The 20,323-nt window shown below is 49.3% G+C and overlaps 2 protein-coding genes across 3 annotated transcripts; both read left to right on the top strand.

Moving 5' to 3' along the window:
* Positions 1-770: 770 nt before the first annotated feature.
* HYOU1 (hypoxia up-regulated 1) lies at positions 771-12,401 on the top strand. 2 transcript variants are annotated; one of them, XM_081153334.1, is made up of 26 exons: positions 771-844; positions 1,709-1,800; positions 2,024-2,117; positions 2,301-2,379; positions 2,534-2,688; positions 2,773-2,849; positions 3,152-3,333; positions 3,553-3,668; positions 5,204-5,396; positions 5,605-5,739; positions 5,897-5,979; positions 6,090-6,222; positions 6,380-6,567; positions 6,821-6,959; positions 7,469-7,529; positions 7,666-7,745; positions 8,117-8,302; positions 8,430-8,602; positions 8,726-8,813; positions 8,925-9,047; positions 9,217-9,350; positions 9,472-9,556; positions 10,179-10,413; positions 10,506-10,553; positions 10,797-10,847; positions 10,972-12,401. In XM_081153334.1, the coding sequence occupies exons 2-26, from the start codon at positions 1,716-1,718 to the stop codon at positions 11,031-11,033; spliced, it is 2,985 nt and encodes a 994-aa protein (XP_081009460.1). In that variant the 5' UTR covers positions 771-844; positions 1,709-1,715; the 3' UTR covers positions 11,034-12,401. The 2 variants fall into 2 exon arrangements, with proteins under 2 accessions (XP_081009460.1, XP_081009459.1); XM_081153333.1 differs by having other exon boundaries at positions 778-973.
* A 5,450-nt stretch (positions 12,402-17,851) lies between these two features.
* Positions 17,852-18,333, top strand: LOC308564918 (ferritin light chain-like; the record flags this gene model as incomplete). Its single annotated transcript, XM_081153651.1, has 2 exons — positions 17,852-17,996; positions 18,107-18,333. The coding sequence occupies 2 exons, from the start codon at positions 17,852-17,854 to the stop codon at positions 18,331-18,333; spliced, it is 372 nt and encodes a 123-aa protein (XP_081009777.1).
* Between the last annotated feature and the right edge of the window lie 1,990 nt (positions 18,334-20,323).

The raw sequence follows: 20,323 nt of genomic DNA on the forward strand, positions 1-20,323 counted from the left end.
GTGATGTTTCTCGCTCTCCCCCTCTCCCCGAAATCAATAAAGATAGATTGAAAAAAGAAAAGCGCGTTCAAGTAAAACTGGAAAAAATAAAGAAATGCGAGCTCAGCAAGGGCCGCACATTTGGACGGGGCTGCAAAGTAGGGAAGCGGGAACGGGCCGGACCACCTGCCCCACGCGCGCCCGCGCGAGCCGGAAGCGCGGGGGCCTGGCCGGCCTCTGCCGGCCTCGCCGCTCAGCGCGCCTTCTCGGCGCCGCACTCAGCGGTCTGGAATATTCTCTTACAAATGGGGCTTAGGCCAAGCTCTGCCGCTAACACACGGTTATCTCCGCCCCACCGGGGACTCTCTCCTGGCGTTTTTGTCTCCCCTCCGTGAAACAAAGCGGGGGCTGGGCCGAGCCTGGAGCGCAGCCGTTCCGACTCCCACCCAAGGCCAGGGCAGGTCAGTGCGACCAGCCAGCGAGCGCCTCCGCGGCGCGGCTGAGGCCCAGCAGCCGCTCAGTCCCACCCCGCGCCAGGGACGCCCAGGCGACCGGAAGAAGAGCGCCCACCGCCCCGAGCACCCGTCACGCCCTACGGCCGCTTCCCCGACCCACCGCCGCAGCCGGAAACATGCCGCGAGCGCCGGGAGGCCGGCGCCCGGCCCCGCGACGTAGCCCAAAGAGGGGACGTACCGCTCGGCAGCGGCGGCTGGGGAAGGGGGAGGGGGGCGGGGACGTGGCCCAATGGGAGCGCGCGCCGGGGCGGCGGGGGCGGGGCAGGGGGCGGGCGCCGGGCGCGCGGCGGAGGCGCCAATGAGCGTGCGCCGCGTCCGGGGCCGGCTGGTGCGCGAGACGGGGCTGAGAGGTCGGTGGCTAGTGTAACAGTTTGCAAACCGAGGGGAGTCGTGAAGGGCGCGGGCTGGGGACGCGCTGCCGGCCTCGTGATTACGCCCGCCGCCGCGTTTGTCCCAGAGCTGCGGCCGCAGGAGCGCAGGCAAGCGGTGGAGGGGTGGGGGTGGGGCCGGGGCCGCCATCCCTCCTGCGGGGAGGCAGCGCGCCAGCTCCGGGAGAGGGTCGGGGGGGAGCGAGGGCCGCACGGACACCGGGGCGCCTGGCTGCCCACAGCTTGCTCCTGGGCGCCCCACGCCATCGGGGTGGGCCGGGACCCTTTTGCGGCGGCGAGAGGTGAGGCTCAGGTGAACTCCCGGCACTCCGTACTCGCCGAGCGAGGAACCTGGCGTTCCGCGCACAGCCTCTGTAGGCAGCGGGGCTGGGGCCGCAACCCGAAGGGATGCCGAGGAGCAGACAGGCCCTTCTAACCTCCCAGCCCCCTCAACGTCACCGGCTCAGTTCCCTCCCAGGCACGGCCTGGCTTTCCGTGCCGGCGGGGGAGCTGCAGGTGTGGGGAGGTGGTTGCGACCTGGGCGGGGATCCCTGGGCACAGCGGGGTGTCAGCCAGCAGGGCCAGTGCAGTGGTGCGGGAGTCACTGCCTGTGCGATAGGAAGTGTCTGGTCCTCTTGTCCCGTCCTTGCTAGTTCACCTGGGTCTTTGTGTGGGCACTTCCGGGGGCGATTAGGGGCTCAGTCCTCGTCTGGAGGGGGGGGGGGGGATGTAGACTGCTCTGCCCTGGATGAGAGTGGAGTAGGTATGAATCTTAAAGCTTCTCTGTTTTGGGATGAGGTTGTCTCCGGGGCATCCAGTTACAAGTGTTGTTTTTCTCCTCCCCAGGGGTGCAATGGCAGCCACGGTCAGGACGCAGAGGAGGCTAGCCTATTGGGCCTTGATGGCTGTGCTCTTGGCAGACCTATTGGCCCTGAGTGGTGTGTACCCCAGCACAGGGATGAACGGAGGAATAAATGAGTGAATGATGAATGATACATGGTGGGAAGGGGTGATAAAGACTGTAGAGCTGCTGGACTCAGGCCTTTTTCTTTATGTCTTTTATTGTCTTACTTTCTCCGTGGAAAATGGTGTGCTTTGATCAGAGGAGCCTCAGGATGGTGGGGAAAGGGGGGCTCATTGACAAACGTATTTCCCCTTCAGACATGCTGGCAGTGATGTCTGTGGACCTGGGCAGCGAGTCCATGAAGGTGGCCATCGTCAAACCTGGAGTGCCCATGGAAATTGTCTTGAACAAGTGAGGGCAGCCCCAGTGCCTGGGGTGGGGAAACAGGGAGTCTGGGCTCTAAGCTGCTGTGTGTTCTTTGAAGTGTCCACAACAGACTTTGGTGTTTGGGTGATTGGTTGTGTGTGTGGTATTGAGGCTCCCGGGTCCACACCCTGCTATAATAGGCACCTGCGCCCAATTTCTCTTCCTTAGGGAATCCCGGAGGAAAACCCCAGTGACTGTGACCCTGAAAGAAAATGAAAGATTCTTTGGAGACAGTGCAGCAAGCCTGGTGAGCTAGTAGCCCACTCCCTTCCCAGAAGTGGTGAGCAGAGGAGAGGAGGTGACAGACCCAGAATCTGTTCCCTTTTCTAACTCTGATGTAAGAGGTAGGTTATGGTGGGCATGGAAGCTTAATGCTGTGTTCCTTCTTTACCTCCTCTCAGGCCGTCAAGAATCCCAAGGCCACGCTGCGTTACTTCCAGCAGCTCCTGGGGAAGCAGGAGGGTAACCCCCATGTAGCCCTTTACAGAGACCGTTTCCCAGAGCACGAGTTAGGCTTCGACCCACAGAGGCACACTGTGCACTTCCAGATCAGCCCGTGAGTGCTCTGCTGGAAAAGTGGGCTTCCCTTAATGCCCAGCTTTCCTTGCCTCTAATTACTGCCCCCTCCCCCCACCCCCAGGCAGCTGCAGTTCTCACCTGAGGAGGTACTGGGCATGGTTCTCAATTATTCCCGTTCCCTGGCTGAAGATTTTGCAGGTGAGTGGCCAAGGTGGGGCCAGTGGTGGCCAGGTTCCCTAGGGTCTCAATTGGGGGCAGTTTTGCCTCCCAGGGAATGTTTGGCTGTGTCTGAAGACATTTTTGGTTATCCCAACTGGGGAGCTGCTACTGACATTTAGTGATTAGAGGCCAGGGATGCTGCCAAGCATCCTACAATATACAGGATCGCCCCCACCACAAAGAATCACCCATCTAGTCCAAAATGTCAGTAGTTCCAAGGATGGAGAACCCTCATCTAAGGTTTGGAGCAGGTGGGAACCCTGTTCTGTTGTCCTCTGTAGAACAGCCCATCAAGGATGCAGTGATCACTGTGCCAGCGTTCTTCAATCAGGCTGAGCGCCGAGCTGTGCTGCAGGCTGCTCGCATGGCTGGCCTCAAAGTGCTACAGCTCATCAATGACAACACTGCCACTGCCCTCAGCTACGGTGTCTTCCGTCGGAAAGATATCAATACTACTGCCCAGGTGAGCCAGGGAGGAACTTCTGACCAGACTTGCAGGGTGACTTGTTCTGAGGATGGAGGCCACTTGGCTCATCCTGCATCTCGTTGGCACAGACCTTCTCATAGCCGCTGTTGGAACCATTGGGCTTTTAGTTGAAAGTTGGTGCAGCCCCTTGGAAGCAGGCAGGCACCCTGGAGTTACATAAGGCTTCTGTGACAATTGATTTGATGTCTCTTACAGAACATCATGTTTTATGACATGGGTTCAGGCAGCACTGTATGCACCATCGTGACCTACCAGACAGTGAAGACGAAGGAGGCGGGGATGCAGCCACAACTACAAATCCAGGGAGTGGGGTAAGTGGGTGCTGGGAGGAAGGCTGCTTGCTGAGAGACCCTCAGCTCGGGGGTATCTTCTTAGAGGACCAGCTGCCTCGCTTTCCTGCTCCCTGCAGGAATGCTGTCGTGGTTGAAGCATCATCAGCCACTGTAGGGTAGTTCTGCCAAAAAGCAAGGGGAAGATGGAGGAGGGAGGACAGTTTGGGAAGATTAAAAGGCAGGGAACCAACTGAACTTCTAAGAAGATTCACAGGCTGTAGGCCATGGGTAGGATGTCAGGTTCAGTCTTTATGTGCTGTCTTGTCAGTTCCAGTTTACTTAAATAACTGATCACTTGCATTGTATTGTTTCTTGAACCCATCCTTTTCATCCATCGCTCCCACCATCCTAGTTCAAGCTACCGTCACCTCTTACCTGTAGAATTCCAAAGACGATCTCCTGCTTCCAGTGTGGGCTCTTTTCACTTCTTTCTCCACATTGTAACCAGAGGGTGCTTTTCAAAATGCCAACCTGATTATAACCAGTTTCTTTAAAAGCCTTTCAGTGGCTTCGAACCTGTACCTTGGCCTATAAGGCTGTGCCTGCGTGCTTGTCTCTAACCCTGAGCCTCTTGCTCTTTGAGTTTCTGCTATCCTAGCCCTCATTTGGAATTTACCATGCTTCCTTCCATCTCAGGATCTTTAAAAAATAATGTTTTTATTTACTTTTAGAGAAGAAGGGAGAGGGATAGAGAGAAATAAACATTGATGAGAGAGTCATCAATAGGCTGCCTCCTGCACGCCCCCCACTGGGGATTGAGCCCGCAGCCCAGGCATGTGCCCTGACCAGGAATCAAACAGTGACCGTCCTGGTTCCTGGGTTAATGCTGAGCCACGCTGACCGGGACACCTCAGGATCTTTATACATGTGCTTCCTGTCGAGACTGTTTCTTCCTCTTCACCTAGTTAACTGCAGCTCACCCTTCATGTTTCAGCTTAAGCATCACTCCTTCACAGAACTTTCCCTGACATCTAAATAGCCGAACTCTTTTTTTTTTTTTTTACTATATCTTTATTGATTTCAGAGAGAGGAAGGGAGAGATAGAAACACCAGTGATGAGAGATTTGTCATTGACCAGCTGCCTCCTGCATGCCCCTGACTGGGGATCGAGCCTGCAACCCGGGCATGTACCCTGACGATATCGAACCTCAATGTCTCAGATCCTAGGTTGACGCTCAACCGCTGATCCACACCCGGCCGGGCTGATGTATAGGTTCTAATAGCATTGTCTACCTCTCCTTTATGACACACGGGGTGGTTCAAGTTTCACATTTATTTGATTATTTGGTTGCTAGATTGAAAACTCCTTGACTGCAGGAACCCTATCTTTTTTCTTCTCACAATTACATCCCAAGAGACAAATACATAGTTGAGGCCTAGTAATTACAGTTGAATAAATGGGTAGATGACTGTCATTGTGAGGTGTCACCATGTGGGATGAGAGTCAGGTTCCTGTGTTGATGAAGGGACCCCATGTGTTCCTCACACTTGTTCCTGTTACCTTTCCTGAGCAGGTTTGACCGCACTCTGGGGGGGCTAGAAATGGAACTCCGGCTACGTGAGCACCTGGCTGGACTTTTCAATGAGCAACGCAAGGGCCAGAGAGTGAAGGATGTGAGGGAGAACCCTCGTGCCATGGCCAAGCTGCTACGTGAGGCTAATCGACTCAAAACTGTCCTGAGTGCCAATGCTGACCACATGGCACAGGTGCGCACATGTCACTGGTTGAGGGCAATATTCCTCAGGGTGGAGCCCCCCACTATCTTGAGTGAGGCTACTTGTGCCTGGTGTGGCCCATCCCTTCTTACCGTGTCTCCTGCCATCCTTTGGAATTCCTATTCCCTTGGTTTCCGGCCTTCCCCTCCCAGGAAGCAGGACCTGGGTGAGAACTCTGACATTCCTTATCCTCTGCCAGATTGAGGGCCTCATGGATGACGTGGACTTCAAGGCAAAAGTGACTCGAGTGGAGTTTGAAGAGCTGTGTGCAGACCTATTTGAGCGGGTGCCTGGGCCTGTGCAGCAGGCCCTCCAGAGTGCCAAAATGAATTTGGTGAGTGGGTATTCAGAGGTGGGCCTGGGGTAGGAGACAGGTGAGATAGAAAGTGATCAGATGGTGGGAGGAGGGAGCAGGAACATTAGAGGAAGAGTCAGTGCTAAAGAGAGTCGAATACATGCTGTCTCATGTCACATTCTTCCTCTTCCTGCAGGATGAGATTGAGCAGGTAATCTTGGTAGGTGGGGCCACTCGGGTCCCCAAAGTTCAGGAGGTGCTGCTGAAGGCTGTGGGCAAGTGAGTATGGGGGCTAGGACTCCAGGGCTGAGCATCTGGAAGGCTTGAGGTGAGGGAGGCCAGGTTGGGAGCTACAGAATAGACAATGCTGAAGCTTGGGACTTTGACAGGGAGGAGCTGGGGAAAAACATCAATGCAGACGAGGCAGCCGCTATGGGGGCTGTGTACCAGGCAGCCGCACTCAGCAAAGCCTTCAAGGTGAAGCCGTTTATAGTCCGAGATGCAGTGATGTACCCCATCCTGGTGAGTTAGCCTGTCTGGTGACAAGCTCCCTTTGCACTCCAAGTGTGATCTTCCCTTCTGTCCATTCTAGTCTGCCTCTTTGTGCTTCTGCCAGGCGATGTTTCTCATCCACCCTTACCCCAGAACTTGTCTACTTCTCCCTCTGCCTGCTGTGTAGGTTGAGTTCACAAGGGAGGTGGAGGAGGAGCCTGGAGTTCGAGGCTTGAAGCACAATAGGCGTGTCCTCTTCTCCCGGATGGGGCCCTATCCTCAGCGCAAGGTTATCACCTTTAACCGCTACAGCCATGACTTTAGCTTCCACGTCAACTACGGTGACCTGGGCTTCCTGGGGCCCGAGGATCTTCGGTGAGGGGTGGGGTGGTGCAGGATGGGAGCTCTGGGAGGGAGAACTTGGAGCCTACAGGGCTAACCCAGGGGAAGCTGTCTGTGGGGATGGGGTTGGAGTTGGGGTAAGCATCTCCTCTGGAGGGTGCTGCCTTCCTCCTGAGTGTGTCCTAAGGGAGGGCCTCCACGTCTCATGCCAGAAGGCTGTGTGTATAGTCAAGAGCTGGAGGCAGTCTGGGTGGGTTTCCCTGAGCTGCTCTTTTCTCCCAACCAGGGTATTTGGCTCCCAGAATCTGACCACAGTGAAGCTAAAAGGTGTGGGTGAGAGCTTCAAGAAATATCCCAACTATGAGTCCAAGGGCATCAAAGCTCACTTCAACCTGGACGAGAGTGGTGTCCTCAGCCTAGACAGGGTGAGCCCTGAGGGAGACCCTGTGTACCAGATGAGGGCCCAGCCCCACCAGCCTTTTCCAAAACATGAGAAACGAAAAGGGTTTTGGGGTTGGGTAAATCTTGGCTCTAAATGAAGTTAACCGGGGATTTGGGGTGGCCCTTCATGTAGCCTGTAAAGGTTTACGGACATTGTAAACTTTAGGATCAGTACAGTGGCTGAGGAACCAGTTTTTGAAGAACAGTTCTGAGGGCTGAGGTCTTTAGAGCACAGTGGGAAATAACGGCCCATTCTGCTGTTGAGTGGAGAACTGCAGGGCTGGGAGGCAAAGGAGCTGTGACCCCGTCCTCAGAGGGCTCTAATCAAAGTGGGAGGTTACTTGGTCCAAGAGCCTTCAGAAGAAAGCAGATGAGAGAATGAGCCAGGCGGCTGGGAGTGGTGGGCGTGCATGGCAGACCCACCGTGGCAGGAAGCTTGTGGTGAACAGTAGGCCCACATGCGCATTTCTTCATCTTGAATTCCTGCTTTCAGGTGGAATCTGTGTTTGAGACCCTGGTGGAAGACAGCCCAGAAGAGGAATCGACTCTGACCAGTAAGACGTGCGCGCACGTGGGGGGAAGTGGGGATACTTCTGTGCATATTGGGGATGTGGGCAGGCTTTGCCCTTGAGTTAAGAGGTGGAGTCACTGCTGTGGTCCCTTTGAGTCTTTGGACTTTCTTTCCCCTAGAACTTGGCAACACTATCTCCAGCCTGTTTGGAGGTGGTACCACACCAGATACCAAAGAGAATGGTACCAACACCGTCCAGGTAAGGCCAGAATGGAGCCAGGAGAGCCAGGAAGATGGTATGTGGGGACAGGGAGTTAGGGTGGGTGTCCCAGCTGCCTAGGATTTAATAGATCTCCCTTTTCTCTCAGCCCATGACAAGTAACCATACCCTGCTCTGCACTCTGAGCTGTCCCTGTGCTCGAGGTCCAAGCCCATTCCCTTCATCGCCAGACCCTTTTCTTTCATCTAACTAGACTGCTGCCATCCAGACATCCCAGTGCCTATTTCCATACACTTGTCCTTAGTCTCCATGCTGTGAGCCCCTTCAGAGAGCCACAGGACCTGGCATTGCTAAGCTGGTCTTGCTCCATGGGTCCTGACTGTCCTCTGTGGTTTGTAATTGTGTTCCAGGAGGAAGAGGAAAGCCTTGCTGAGGGGAGCAAGGATGATCCTGGAGAGCAAGCGGAGCTCAGGGAGGAAGGCGAGGCCCCAGTGGAAGACACCTCTCGGCCCCCATCACCTGAGCCTAAGGGGAATATAGCCCCAGAGGGAGAAAAGCCCGTAGACAAAGAAAATGGGGAAAAGCCTGAGGCCCAGGTAAGCTCCAGGCTGGACCGAGAGGCTAAGAGAGCAGGTGCTGCCTGCCTGTGTCTCTTCCCCTTGATCCCCACCTGGAGAATAGGAGGGCCTGAGCTTTTCCTGATATCTTCTTCTCTTTCTGCAGAAGCCAAGTGACAAGGGGGAGGCAGGGCCTGAGGGTGTCCCTGCAGCCCCAGAGGAAGACAAGAAGCAGAAGCCTTCTCGGAAGCAGAGGGCGGTGGAGGAGATCGGAGTGGAGCTGCTTGTTCTGGACCTACCTGACTTGTCCGAGAGCGAGCTGGCCCGTTCAGCACAGAAGTGAGTCAAGACTGTGAGTGTGGGTGGGTGTAGGAGTGTGTATGGGGAGGGTGGGCAGGATGCACAGGGCTGCCTCTGGGTGCTCTCCTGCCCCTCATGCCTGTCTCCCCTTTTGTCCCACAGACTTCAGGACTTGACAGTCCGAGATCTGGAGAAGCAGGAACGGGAGCAAGCTGCCAACAGCTTGGAAGCTTTCATCTTTGAGACCCAGGTTGGTAGGGTTGGAGGCATGCTTGTCTGGGACCTGTGTCTGGGGAGGGTCTGACTCCGTGAGCTTGCCCTCGGGCTTGCTGCATGCTTGCGCTTGTGTACACCTCCCTAGGACAAGTTGTACCAGCCAGAGTACCAGGAAGTGTCCACTGAGGAGCAGCGTCAGGAGATCTCTGGGAGACTCAGCGCTGCTTCCACTTGGCTGGAGGATGAGGGCTTTGGGGCCACCACAGTGGTAAGGGGTCTCCTAGGATGTGGCAGGTGGGATGGCAGCTCTCTCCTTCTAGGGTCAGAGAAAGTGAAGAGCTGGGATGTGAGGCCATAAAAAAGGTTTCAGGGCTGGCTCCAGGGCTATCCTGTTACCCTTTCAACACCTCTACCCATTCCCACCCCCCATCCATCAGATGTTGAAGGAGAAGCTGGCTGAGCTAAGGAAACTGTGCCAAGGGTTGTTTTTTCGGGTGGAAGAGCGTAAGAAGTGGCCTGAGCGGCTGTCTGCCCTTGATAATCTCCTCAACCATTCCAGCATGTTCCTCAAGTGAGCAGCCCCTTAGCCCTTTCGTCCGTATTCAGTCTTCCCAAGCCCACTGACTCTCGATCCCATAATCTTCCTAGGCCCCACTTCTTCCTGAGCTGATTGTCTCTCCTTTGGCTTCCAGGGGGGCCCGGCTTATCCCAGAGATGGACCAGATCTTCACTGAGGTGGAGATGACAACCTTAGAGAAAGTCATCAATGAGACCTGGGTAATCCCTGTGTAAATACTTAACTGGGTACTTACCTGGCAAAGTGTTCCATCCTAGGCAGTGCAGGAGAAGTGGAGACTCTGCAGGCCTCCACCTCCTGGCTTAGCTAATTGGGAAGGCAAAGGATGGTTGCATTTGAGGCCATGTCTGATTAGTCCTAAATAAGGGTCAGAGCCGTGAGCAACAACCCATCCCTGTGAGGTTAGAGAAAGGTCCCTTAAGGAGCTAGGGCGAGAGCTGGCTCAGAAAGTGGCCCAGGGTTTGGATAGGTGAGAATGAATTGTCATGTGAGGTGGAAACTTTGGATGTGTAGGGATAGTTTTTGAACCAGAGTCCTGAAATGAAGAGACAAGAAGGAAATAATTAAGAGATTCAGCTGTAGTTAGTCACAAAGCAATAGGATTTAAGCCAGAAACATGTAGTTTGAGACTCCCTTTTGGAGAGCCTGGAGTGCCAATCTGAGGAGTCTGATTTACTCCTGTGGGGCTGATGACCAGAGGTGGCAGAGTGATTTGAAGTCTGAGGGAAGAACCTGAGGCCAGTTTGGGGTGTATTTCGTCTGGGACAGAGATGTCTGCTATCTCCATTGTTAGCTCTGAGCCTGTGCTGGCCTCACCCACAGGCCTGGAAGAATGCAACGATGGCCGAGCAGGCCAAGCTTCCCACTACAGAGAAACCAGTGTTGCTCTCCAAAGACATCGAGGCCAAGATGATGGCTCTGGACCGTGAGGTGCAGTATCTGCTCAACAAGGCCAAGTTTGCCAAGCCCCGACCCAGGCCCAAGGACAAGAATGAAACCCAGGCAGAACCTCCACTCAGTGCCAGTGACCAGGGGGAGAAGATCATCCATCCACCAGGTGAGGTCAGGGTGCCTGGCTCCGGGAGCCACTGGGTGGGAAGAAAGCCTCCTTTCCCTTCTGGAGTACATTTTACTCTTGGTTTCCTCCAGGCCAGACTGAAGATGCAAAGCCCCTTTCAGAACCTGAGAAAGAAATTCGTGAGTTGGGGAAACAGACTATGGACATCGCTTAGCCTAGGGGTTGGCAAACTGGCAGGTGCAGCCTGTTTCTGGACAGTCCAAGAGGTTATTTAAAAAAAAAAAAAAAAAAATGCAGAGACTGAGTGTAGCCCACAGATCCCAAAATATTTACTCTCTGGCTCTTTACAGAAAAAGTTTGCCAAACCCTCCATTAACCCCTTCTTCCCTTCTGCAGACTAAACTATTCCTTCCCCAAAGCAGGATCTGAGCCAGCAGACACTGAACCTCTGGAGTTAGAAGGTCCTAGAGCAGGTGAGGGTACAGTGGGGGGTATGCCAGGAAGCCAGGTGGGGTCTGGGGGAAGTACCTGCATAGAACTGAGGCATTGCCTCCACTTCATCTGCTTTCGTTCCCTTGTCTCCCCAATTCCTAACAGAATCTGAACAGGAGGAGCAGCCTCCACGACAGAAGCCAGCGTTGAAGAATGATGAACTATAACCTTGCCTTCTAACTCTATCCCCCCCCACCCCCCGTTCCTACCACTTCTATTTATTAAACATGAAGGGTTGGGAGGAGGGTTATTCCTGTCCTCAGAGGCTTAAGTTCCTTTTCTCTCACCTGTGATTGGAGGTGTAGAGACGGGAAGGAAGGGACAGTTCACCAGTTTCTTCCAGAGAAGTTCTATGGTTACAGTTGAAATTGTTCTGTTCCCCAACCCTATCCCCTGGTTCTATACCTATCCAGGCCCTAAATTGGGAAAAATCACGATTATGTCTTAATTCTTTGTGAGTAGGTAAGAGAATGGTCATCAGTGATTGGCAGACCTGGTAGTGGAAGGATGTCCTTGGTTATTAGAGAGTCTCGAGTCTTCTCTATCATCTTCCCTTCCCTCCCTTCCTCTTCCTCACGGACTCCGTGTCTCAGCAGCCAGTGTCCTCGGAGCCCTGGTTGCCAGGTTTGCTTTCTGAGGGCCTATTTATGCTCTTTTCTCCTCCAAGTTCTCTCCCTAAACCTCCATGCTCATGGACTCCTCTTCCTCTGGGTTTCCTTGGCTTGCTGTTGTAAGTTAGGCAGCCTCTTGCCCAAAGCCCTTCCATCTGGACTGGCTGAAGCAAACCCGCTGACTCACACCTGCACGCACAGCGCCTGGTGGCCAGAGTAGACGGAGAAAGGGAAGGGAATCCAGCCCCTCTTCCGGAGTGAGCTGTGTGAAAGCCCTCCAGCTCCCACCTGCGGACTCTTGGCCCAGGAATGCCATGTGGAGGTGCTGGCGTGGGGTGCCGCCCTGCAAGCACTGTCAAACGGCCTCTGCGCACTAGCCTGGTACCCCATGTCCCTCTGACTACCTGCCCCCCTTTCTCTCCTGCTGCTCTGCCCTCCCACACATAGTCTTTTCCTCACCCCGACCCCTGGGCTGACCAAAGTGTGCTTTCTACTGTGAGTCCCTATCCCAAGACCCTAGGGGAAGGAGAGAATGTGGTGTGAATGTAAAAATGCCACCTCTTTGAGACAGACCTTGTGGGTGAAGGAAGAGGCTGGTTTTCTTTTGTGCATTGCTCTGCTAGGATGGGGGCCCTTTACACACTATGTTGATGTTGGGGAGCCTGTCCTCTAGTATTCTGTCTGTAGCAGGAGCCAGGGCTGCCACCTCAGTTCTAGAACAAGGGGAGCCTGGTTGTGTCTGTTTTTCCCTTTTTCTTTTTCTTTTTTTGCCACATTGGCAGAAATGAGACCTAAGGGTCCTACCCTGTCCTGTATGTTTGAGTTCTTTCAATAGCAGTTGAGGCTGGTTGGGCAGGTTTAAGTCGAATTGTACTTTGCTCCATTGTTAATTGAGAAACTTTCAATAAAATATTATTTTCTACAGTTTTTGTGCTTTGGTTATTAAAACTTAATTTCCTGAATACAAATAATGGGTGTTTATTGTGGAAAAGTTGGAAGGTAGAAGTTTGAATAATAAATTAAAATTACTTTTAATACTATCACCAAAACATTAACATTTTGGACTTGGTTGAGCTCACGTATGTAAGTTCTTTTTCAAAGACAAAATGGGGGTTTTATTTTTCTCCTGACGTTATTTGAGCCACTTTTATTTTTTAGGTAACTTCCACTTTTAAAATGATAACCCCATTTAACAAATAAGAAATTAACAGTTCACAGAGGTTCAGTAATTTGTCCAGGGAATTAGAGGTGTTAAGTGCCTTGGCTAGGTTTGAACTTAATTCTGGCTGTTAGTTCTCACTGTTACTATGACCAGAACGTGTTGCTGGAGTTTCACCAGTGACAGCACAGTTGATTTGGACTGTCCTGCAGTGTGATTGAGCCTCTGACCAAAGGAAGATCACTCCAGTCATTACTTGCATATCTAAGCAGGTGAGTAATGACTGAAAGTTACAGTTCTCTAAAGGGTGAACAGGTCAGACAAGTTTTGAACCTGGACTTTTTTTTTTAAGTAGACTTTTTTAGGTTCACAGCAAAATTGAGCAGACAGTACAGAGAATTCGCATATACAGGGGTTGGCAAAAATAGGTTTACAGTTGTGAGCATGAAAGTTTGTTCTTGTATTATTTTTATTATTATTTATCTTTTGGTAATGATGGCTGGTAATTTAACCTACTTTTGCCCACCCCTGTTCCCTCTGGCTCCCCTCACACAGCCTCCTCCGCTATCAACATTCCACACCAGAGTGGGGCATTGGTTAACAACTGGTAAACCTACATGTCACTATCACCCGAAGTCTGTAGTTTACGTTGGTGTTCACTCTTGGTATTGTACACTCATAGGGTTTAGACAAATGTATAATGACATGTATTCACTATTACATGTCATAGTTTCACTGTCCTAAAAATCCTCTGCTCTGCCTGTTCATCCCTCCCGCCCCTCTAACCCCTGGAAACCACAGATCCACTGTCTCCACAGTTTTGCCTTTTCCAGAATGTCATATACCTGGAGTTATATAGTATGCAGCCTTTTCAGACTAGCTTCTTTCACTTAGTCATATGCAATTAAGTTTCCTCCATTCTTTTTATGACATAGTAGCTCATTTCTTTTTAGCACTAATATTCCATTGTCTGGATGGACCCCAGTTTATCTACTCACCCACTGAAGGACATCTTGGTTGCTTTTCTAAGTTTCAGCAATTATGAGTAAAGCTTCTGTAAACGTGTTCAGGTTTCAAGTTTTCAACTCATTAGGGTATGTAATTATACATATATACTTCTATTTATACACATATATTTAACATCATAAGCCTGTCATTAACATTTCTTGAACATAAAAGTACCGAGCTTTGTAATAGCCATTATTTTTAAAGGGTTGATTTTGACCCTCTAGTTCCCATCCTCAGGTGGGCATTATGAACAACGCTGTGACACCCTGAGTAGGTGTACCAGAGTTTACTTAATCTTTGTTATTATTCACCTAGGGTGTTTCTGCTTTTAATGATTATAATAGGGGTTATCTTTGGGCACAGGTGGTTTTTCCAAGAGTTGTTTTCCCTTAGGTTACATTAGAAAGTAGAAATATTTAATGTAGTGGTTGTCAATAGGTGATTTTGCCAGGGGACATTTGGCAATCTCTGGAGACATTTTTGGCTGTTACAGTTGGAGGGAGGAGGGAAAGCAGATGCTGGTATCTAGTGGATAGATATCAAGGATGCTGCTAACATCCTGCAATGCTCAGGACAGCCTCCCACCTCATCACAAAGAATTACCCAACCCAACACGTCAGTAGTGCTGATACTGAGGAACCTGATGTAAATTCTCAAGTGTTATCTTTTAATTCTTTGCTAATGTGTATAAGGAGCAGCATTGCTCATTGATTAAGAACATGGGTTTTGCAGCCCTACCCAGTTTGGCTCAGTGAATAGAGCGTCAGCCTGCAGACAGAAGGGTCCTGGGTTCGATTGGTTCCTTGGTTCCAGCCAAGAGCACGTACCTCAGTTGTAGGCTCCATCCCCGGCCCTGGTCAGGGGCATGTGTGGGAGGCAACCAGTTGATGTGTCTCTTTCACATCAATGTTTCTCTCTTCTTTCCAAAACTCTTTCTAATGAGCAATGGAAAAAATACCTTTGAATGAGGATTTTAAAAAAAAAAGAGCCCAGCCGGGTGTGGCTCAGCAGTTGAGTGTCGACCTAGGATCCAGGTGATTCGGGGTTCAATTCCCAGTCAGGGCACATGCCCGGGTTGCGGGCTGCAGCCGATCAATGAGTCTCTCATCATTGATGTTTCTATCTCTCTCCCTCTCCTTTCCTCTCTCTGAAATCAATAAAGATATATTAAAAAAAAAAAAAAAAAAAAAGAACATGGATTTTGTCTGGCCGGCGTGGCTCAGCAGTTGAGCATCCACCTAGGATCCAGGAGATCGCGGTTCAATTCCTGGTCAGGGCACATGCCCGGGCTGCGGGCTCGATTCCCAGCAGGGGGCGTGCAGGAGGCAGTGGATCAATGACTCTCATCATTGATGTTTCTATCTCTCCCTCTCCCTTCCTCTCTCTGAAATCAATAAAGATATATTTTAAAAGAAAAGAAAAAAAGAATATGGGTTTTGAGGTCCAACAAATTAGGAACTGGACAACAACCTACTCCAGGCTGTGTTCCTGAGTCAAGTCATTTCACTTCGATTTGTCTTATCTTTTTATAGGAAGACGAGACCCAACCTTGCATGATTTCCAAAACCAACACAGTATTAATACTTTAATTTTGCCAACCAGATAGGTAAAAAGTGATATCAATTTTCATTTATGATTGAGGTTGAACATCTAATGTACAAGCCACTTGTATTTCCTTTCTCTGTGGCCTACTGTTCCTTATTTTTTGTCAATTTTTCTATTCGGTTGTTGGTCTTTTTTGTTTGTTTGTTTAAATATATCTTTATTGATTTCAGAGAGAGGAAAGGAGAGGGAGAGAGAAAGATAGAAACATCAATGATGCGAGAGTCATTGATCAGCTGCAGCCCGCAACCCGGGCATGTGCCCCGGCCAGGAATCGAACCCTGATCACCTAGATCCCAGGTCGACCCTCAACCGCTGAGCCACGCCCAGTTGGGCCGATTTTTGGTCTTGAAGATTTCTTTTTTGCTGTTCTTAAAAATTTTTAATGGCCTTGAGCATTTTAAAGAATTCTTTATATATGAAGGAAATTAGCCCTTTGTCTATCAGTTGTAGATATATCTTACCCAGCTTATGTTCTGATTTTGTATATGATCTTTATTACAAAGAAATTTATTTTAAGTAGAACTTATCAATATTTTTTTGGTATGGCTTTAGGTGTATGTTATACTTAGGACCCAGCAATTCCACTTCTGGGTATTTATCCAAAGAAACCCAAAGCACTAAATCAAAAAGACATATGCAGCCATATGTTCATTGCAGCATTATTTACAATAGCCAAGATATAGAAGCAACCTCCATCAATAGATGAGTGGATAAGAAGTGGTGCATATATACAATGGAATATGACTCAGACATGAAAACAATGAAATCTTGCATCTGCAATGACATGGATGGGCCTAGAGGGTATTGTGCTGAGTGAAATAAGTCAGACAGAAAGACAAATGCCAGATGATTTCACTTATATGTGGAATCTACAAAACAAGCAGAACAGAAACAGACTCATAGATACAGAGAACATTTTTATGTTTGTCAGATGGGAAGGGGTTGGGAGGATTGGTGAAAAAAGTGAAGGGATTAAGAAATACAAATTGGCAGTTACAAATAGTCATGGGGATATAAAGTACAGCACAGGGAATATAGTCAATAATATTGTAATAACTACAATACAGTGTATCAAAGACAGACTGAAAAGCTAAAAATAGAAAATACTCTGTATATGGTGTCAGATGGGCACTAGATTTATTGGGGTGATCACTTTGGAAATTACATAAATGTCTAATCACATTTTCTATACCCATTCATCTGTCAATCACCATTTAGGTTGTTTCCATACCTTGGCTATTGTGAATAGTGCTGTAATGAACATGAGAGTACAAATATCTCTTCAAGAGAGTGACTTCGTTTTCTTTGGATATATACCCAGAGGTGGGATTGCTGGATTACATGGTAGTACTAATTTTCATTTTTTGAGAAATCTCCATACTGTTTTTCATAATGGCTGTACCAACGTACATTTCCATTGTTCATGTGCAAGCATTCTGTTTGCTCCACATCCTCACCGATATTTTTTTAATTTCTTGTTGTTTTTTTGTTGTTTTTTTATAATAGACATCCTGAGAAGTGTGAGGTGATATCTCATTGTTGTTGTTAATTCTCACTTGAGGATATTTTTCCATTGATTTTTAGAGAGAGAGAAACATTGATGTGAGAGAGACACATCTATTGGTTGCCTTCTGCACGTGTCTGGACTGGGGCTGGCTGGAGATGGAGCCTGCAGCCCAGGTATGTGTCCTTTACACCTTTCTCTGAAATTAGTTGACTACATATGTGTTTATAATTCTGGGCTGTCTATTTTGTTCTGTTGATCTATGTCTGTTTCATGCAGTACCATACTATTTGGATTATAATAGCTTTGTAATATAGTTGGAATCAGGAAGTGCGATGCCTCCAGCTTTGCCATTCTTGTTCAAGATTGCTTTAGCTATTTGGGGTCTTTTGTGATTCCATATGAATTTTAATATTTTTTTTCTTTTTCTGTTTTAACAGGTGCCATTGAAATTCTGACAAGGATTTTATTGAATCTCTAGATAGCTTTGGGCAGTATGGACATTTTAACAATATTAATTTTCCAGTCCATAAACACAGAATATTTTTCCATTTTCTTCAATTCCTTTCATCAGATAGCTTTCAGTATATAGATCTTTTACCTACTTGGTTAAATTTATCGTACTTATCCTTTATATATATATAAAATAAAGTCATCTTTATTGTTGAAAGGATTACAGATGTCTCCCTTTTTCCCCTGTTGATCCCCTCCACCTGGCATGCCCCCCCCTCAGGCCTTCTCCACACTATTGTGTGTGTCCAAAAGTCATATATATATGCATCTAAGTTCTTTGATTAATTTCCCCCCACTCCCATGTACTATATTCTTTTTGATGCTATGGTAAAAGAGATTATTTTCTTAATTTCTTTTTCACACTCCACCTAGTGGTCCTGGCAGATCTGTCCCTTGCTTCAACAGTGTTTGGAGAGAGAAGACCTGGGGACTCCCCATCTTCCAATCTCCTCTCCAGTCCAAACCTCCAGGACCCCTTCTTAGCTATGCCCTGCCCCTGGGACCAGACACCACCTTTTTTTGTGGTTAGCCCCTTATTGCTGACCAACCCTGAGCTTTCAGCTTCATCATAGTTATTCCCCTGAGATGGAGAACACCGTTTATTGCCTGGGCAACCTGCATCTGCTGGCCTCCAAGGCCCCTCTCTCTCTCGGCTTCTATTTTCACAGCAGTGGTGTGACTTTGGAGGATGTGGGCCGCCTCCACGAGTTCACCAAGAAGAAGCAAAAGGGTGCTGAGTATCTCTGGAAGATGCAAAACCAGCCTGGCAGCCATGCCCTCTTCCGGACTTGCAGAGGCTATCCAGATGAATGGGGTAACCCCCCCCCCATGCCATGGGAGCTGCCAAGGTGCTGCAGAACAACCTGACCATGCCCTTCTGGATCTGCGTGCCCTGGATTCTGCCCTCACAGACCCCATCCTCGTGGCTGGAGAGCCACTTCCTAGATGAGGAGGTAGAAGTCATTAAGAGGATGGGCAACTATCTGCCTAACCTCCCCAGGCTAGTCATCCCCCAGGCTGGGTTGAGCGAGTATCTCTCCCAAAGGCTCACTCTCAAGTATGACTAGGAGCCTCCAGAGCCCATTGGCCTTTGAGGGGCCCCTCTGCATCCCCCTGTGTCAGGGCTTCTGCCTGAGTCTCTCTGCAGTCACTAGGCAGCCTTTTAACCACCCTGGAGTCTTCTCCCAAGCCATGGACCAAATAGAAACAATAAAGCTTTTTGCAGATAAAACAGAAAACACACACACACAAAAGGTTTTGGATAGTTTGTTGTTAGTGTATAGAAACAGAACTGGCCCAGCGGCACGGCTCAGAGGTTGAACCAAGAGGTCAGGGTTCGATTCCTGGTCAGGGCACATGCCTGGGTTGCCAGCTGGATCCCCAGTAGGAAGCATGTAAGAGGTGGCCGATCGATGATTCTCTCATCATTGATATTTCTCTCTTTCCCTCTCCCTTCCTCTCTCTCTAAAATCAGTAAAAACATTTAAAAATATATATTGGTATGTTCTCTCTAAAAGAGAGATTCAACCAATTTAAATTTTTAAAAAAAGAAATAGAACTTTTTTTTTTAATTTATCTTTATTGTTGAAAATATTACAGATGTCCCCCTTTTCTCCCCCCAGAACTGGTTTTTGAGTGTTGGTTTTGTACCGTGCAACTTTACTGAACTCACCTATCAATTCTAACAGTTTTTTGTGTGGAGTCTTTAGGGTTTTCTATGTATAAAATTATATCATCTGAAAAGAGACAATTTTAAGGGTAGGGGAAGTTCATCTTAAACCATTGATCTCAGGACCACTTTATCTTCTTAAAAATTATTGAAGACTCCAAAAAGCTATTGTTTATGTGGGTTATATCTATCAATATTTTTTATATTGCAAGATTAGAACTGAGAAATTTTGAAAATATTTATTTTTTGCCATAGCCGGTTTGGCTCAGTAGATAGAGCGTCGGCCTGTGGACTGAAGGATCCTGGGTTCGATTCCAGCCAAGGGCATGTACCCCAGTTGCAGGTTCGATCCCCAGCCCTGATCGGGGCATGTGCAGGAGGCAGCCTGTTGATGTGTCTCTCTCACATCGATGCTTCTCTCTCTCTTTCCCCCCTCTCTCTTCCACTCTAGAGACCAATGGGGAAAATATCCTCAGGTGGGGATTAACAAGTCCTCCCCCCCACACAATGGATTCCTACTTCATTCCCATAGCTATACTGCAGTGGGTTATACAGTCCATAGTTTGTCTGAGGGAACTGACATGGGAGAAGCCGGGCAAATCACAGCAGGAGCTGTGGCTGAGAGGAGGTTCAATCCCCCTAAGCCGGTGCTTCACTGCTGAAGCGCTGTTACACTCTGTTCCTGGGCCAGCTTCAGGTCTCTGTCCTTAAAATGTGGCTGAGCGAAGCTTCTCCAGATTTTCTAGGCCTGGTTGATGTCAACTCTGAGAAGCAGCCAGCTGGTATCGTAGCAGTGGCTGAGGCAAGTGCTACATTCCCACAGGCTCTCTACTAGAAACACCTTTTAAAAAAGATATATCTTTATTGATTTCAGAGGAAGGGAGAAGGAGAGAGAGAGAAACATCAATGATGAGAGTCATTGATCGGCTGCCTCCTGCACACCCTCACTGGAGATCGAGCCCACAACCTGGGCACGTGCCCTGACCGGGAATCAAACCTCCGTCTCCTGGATCCTAGGTCAACGCTCAACCGCTGAGCCACGCCAGCCGGGCTTAGCACTTCACATTGAAACTATAGCTCTAGTTTCCACTCCTTCTTCCATCTACTGCTCCTCAATGGCAAACTAATTTGTAGCAAACAGCACTTTGTTTCACTTTCCTTAGCTCAAAGTCCTTAACTCTGTAAAAATGTTCATGCAATAACAGAAAAAAATCAAGACATAAAATGTTTATATGGTGTGAATGATTGCTCACCTACTGATTACAGAGCATTTGTTCTGTACCACACACTCCCTGGGTAGAGTGGTAAAGGGGCCATAGTCTAGCCCCAGGGAACTTATGACGTTGGGAGGCTGAGAAGTAAATGGACAATTTCAAGTCAATGGGAAA

This window comes from Miniopterus schreibersii (assembly GCF_964146895.1).
Source record: "Miniopterus schreibersii genome assembly, chromosome: 12".
Classification (NCBI taxonomy): Eukaryota; Metazoa; Chordata; class Mammalia; order Chiroptera; family Miniopteridae; genus Miniopterus; species Miniopterus schreibersii.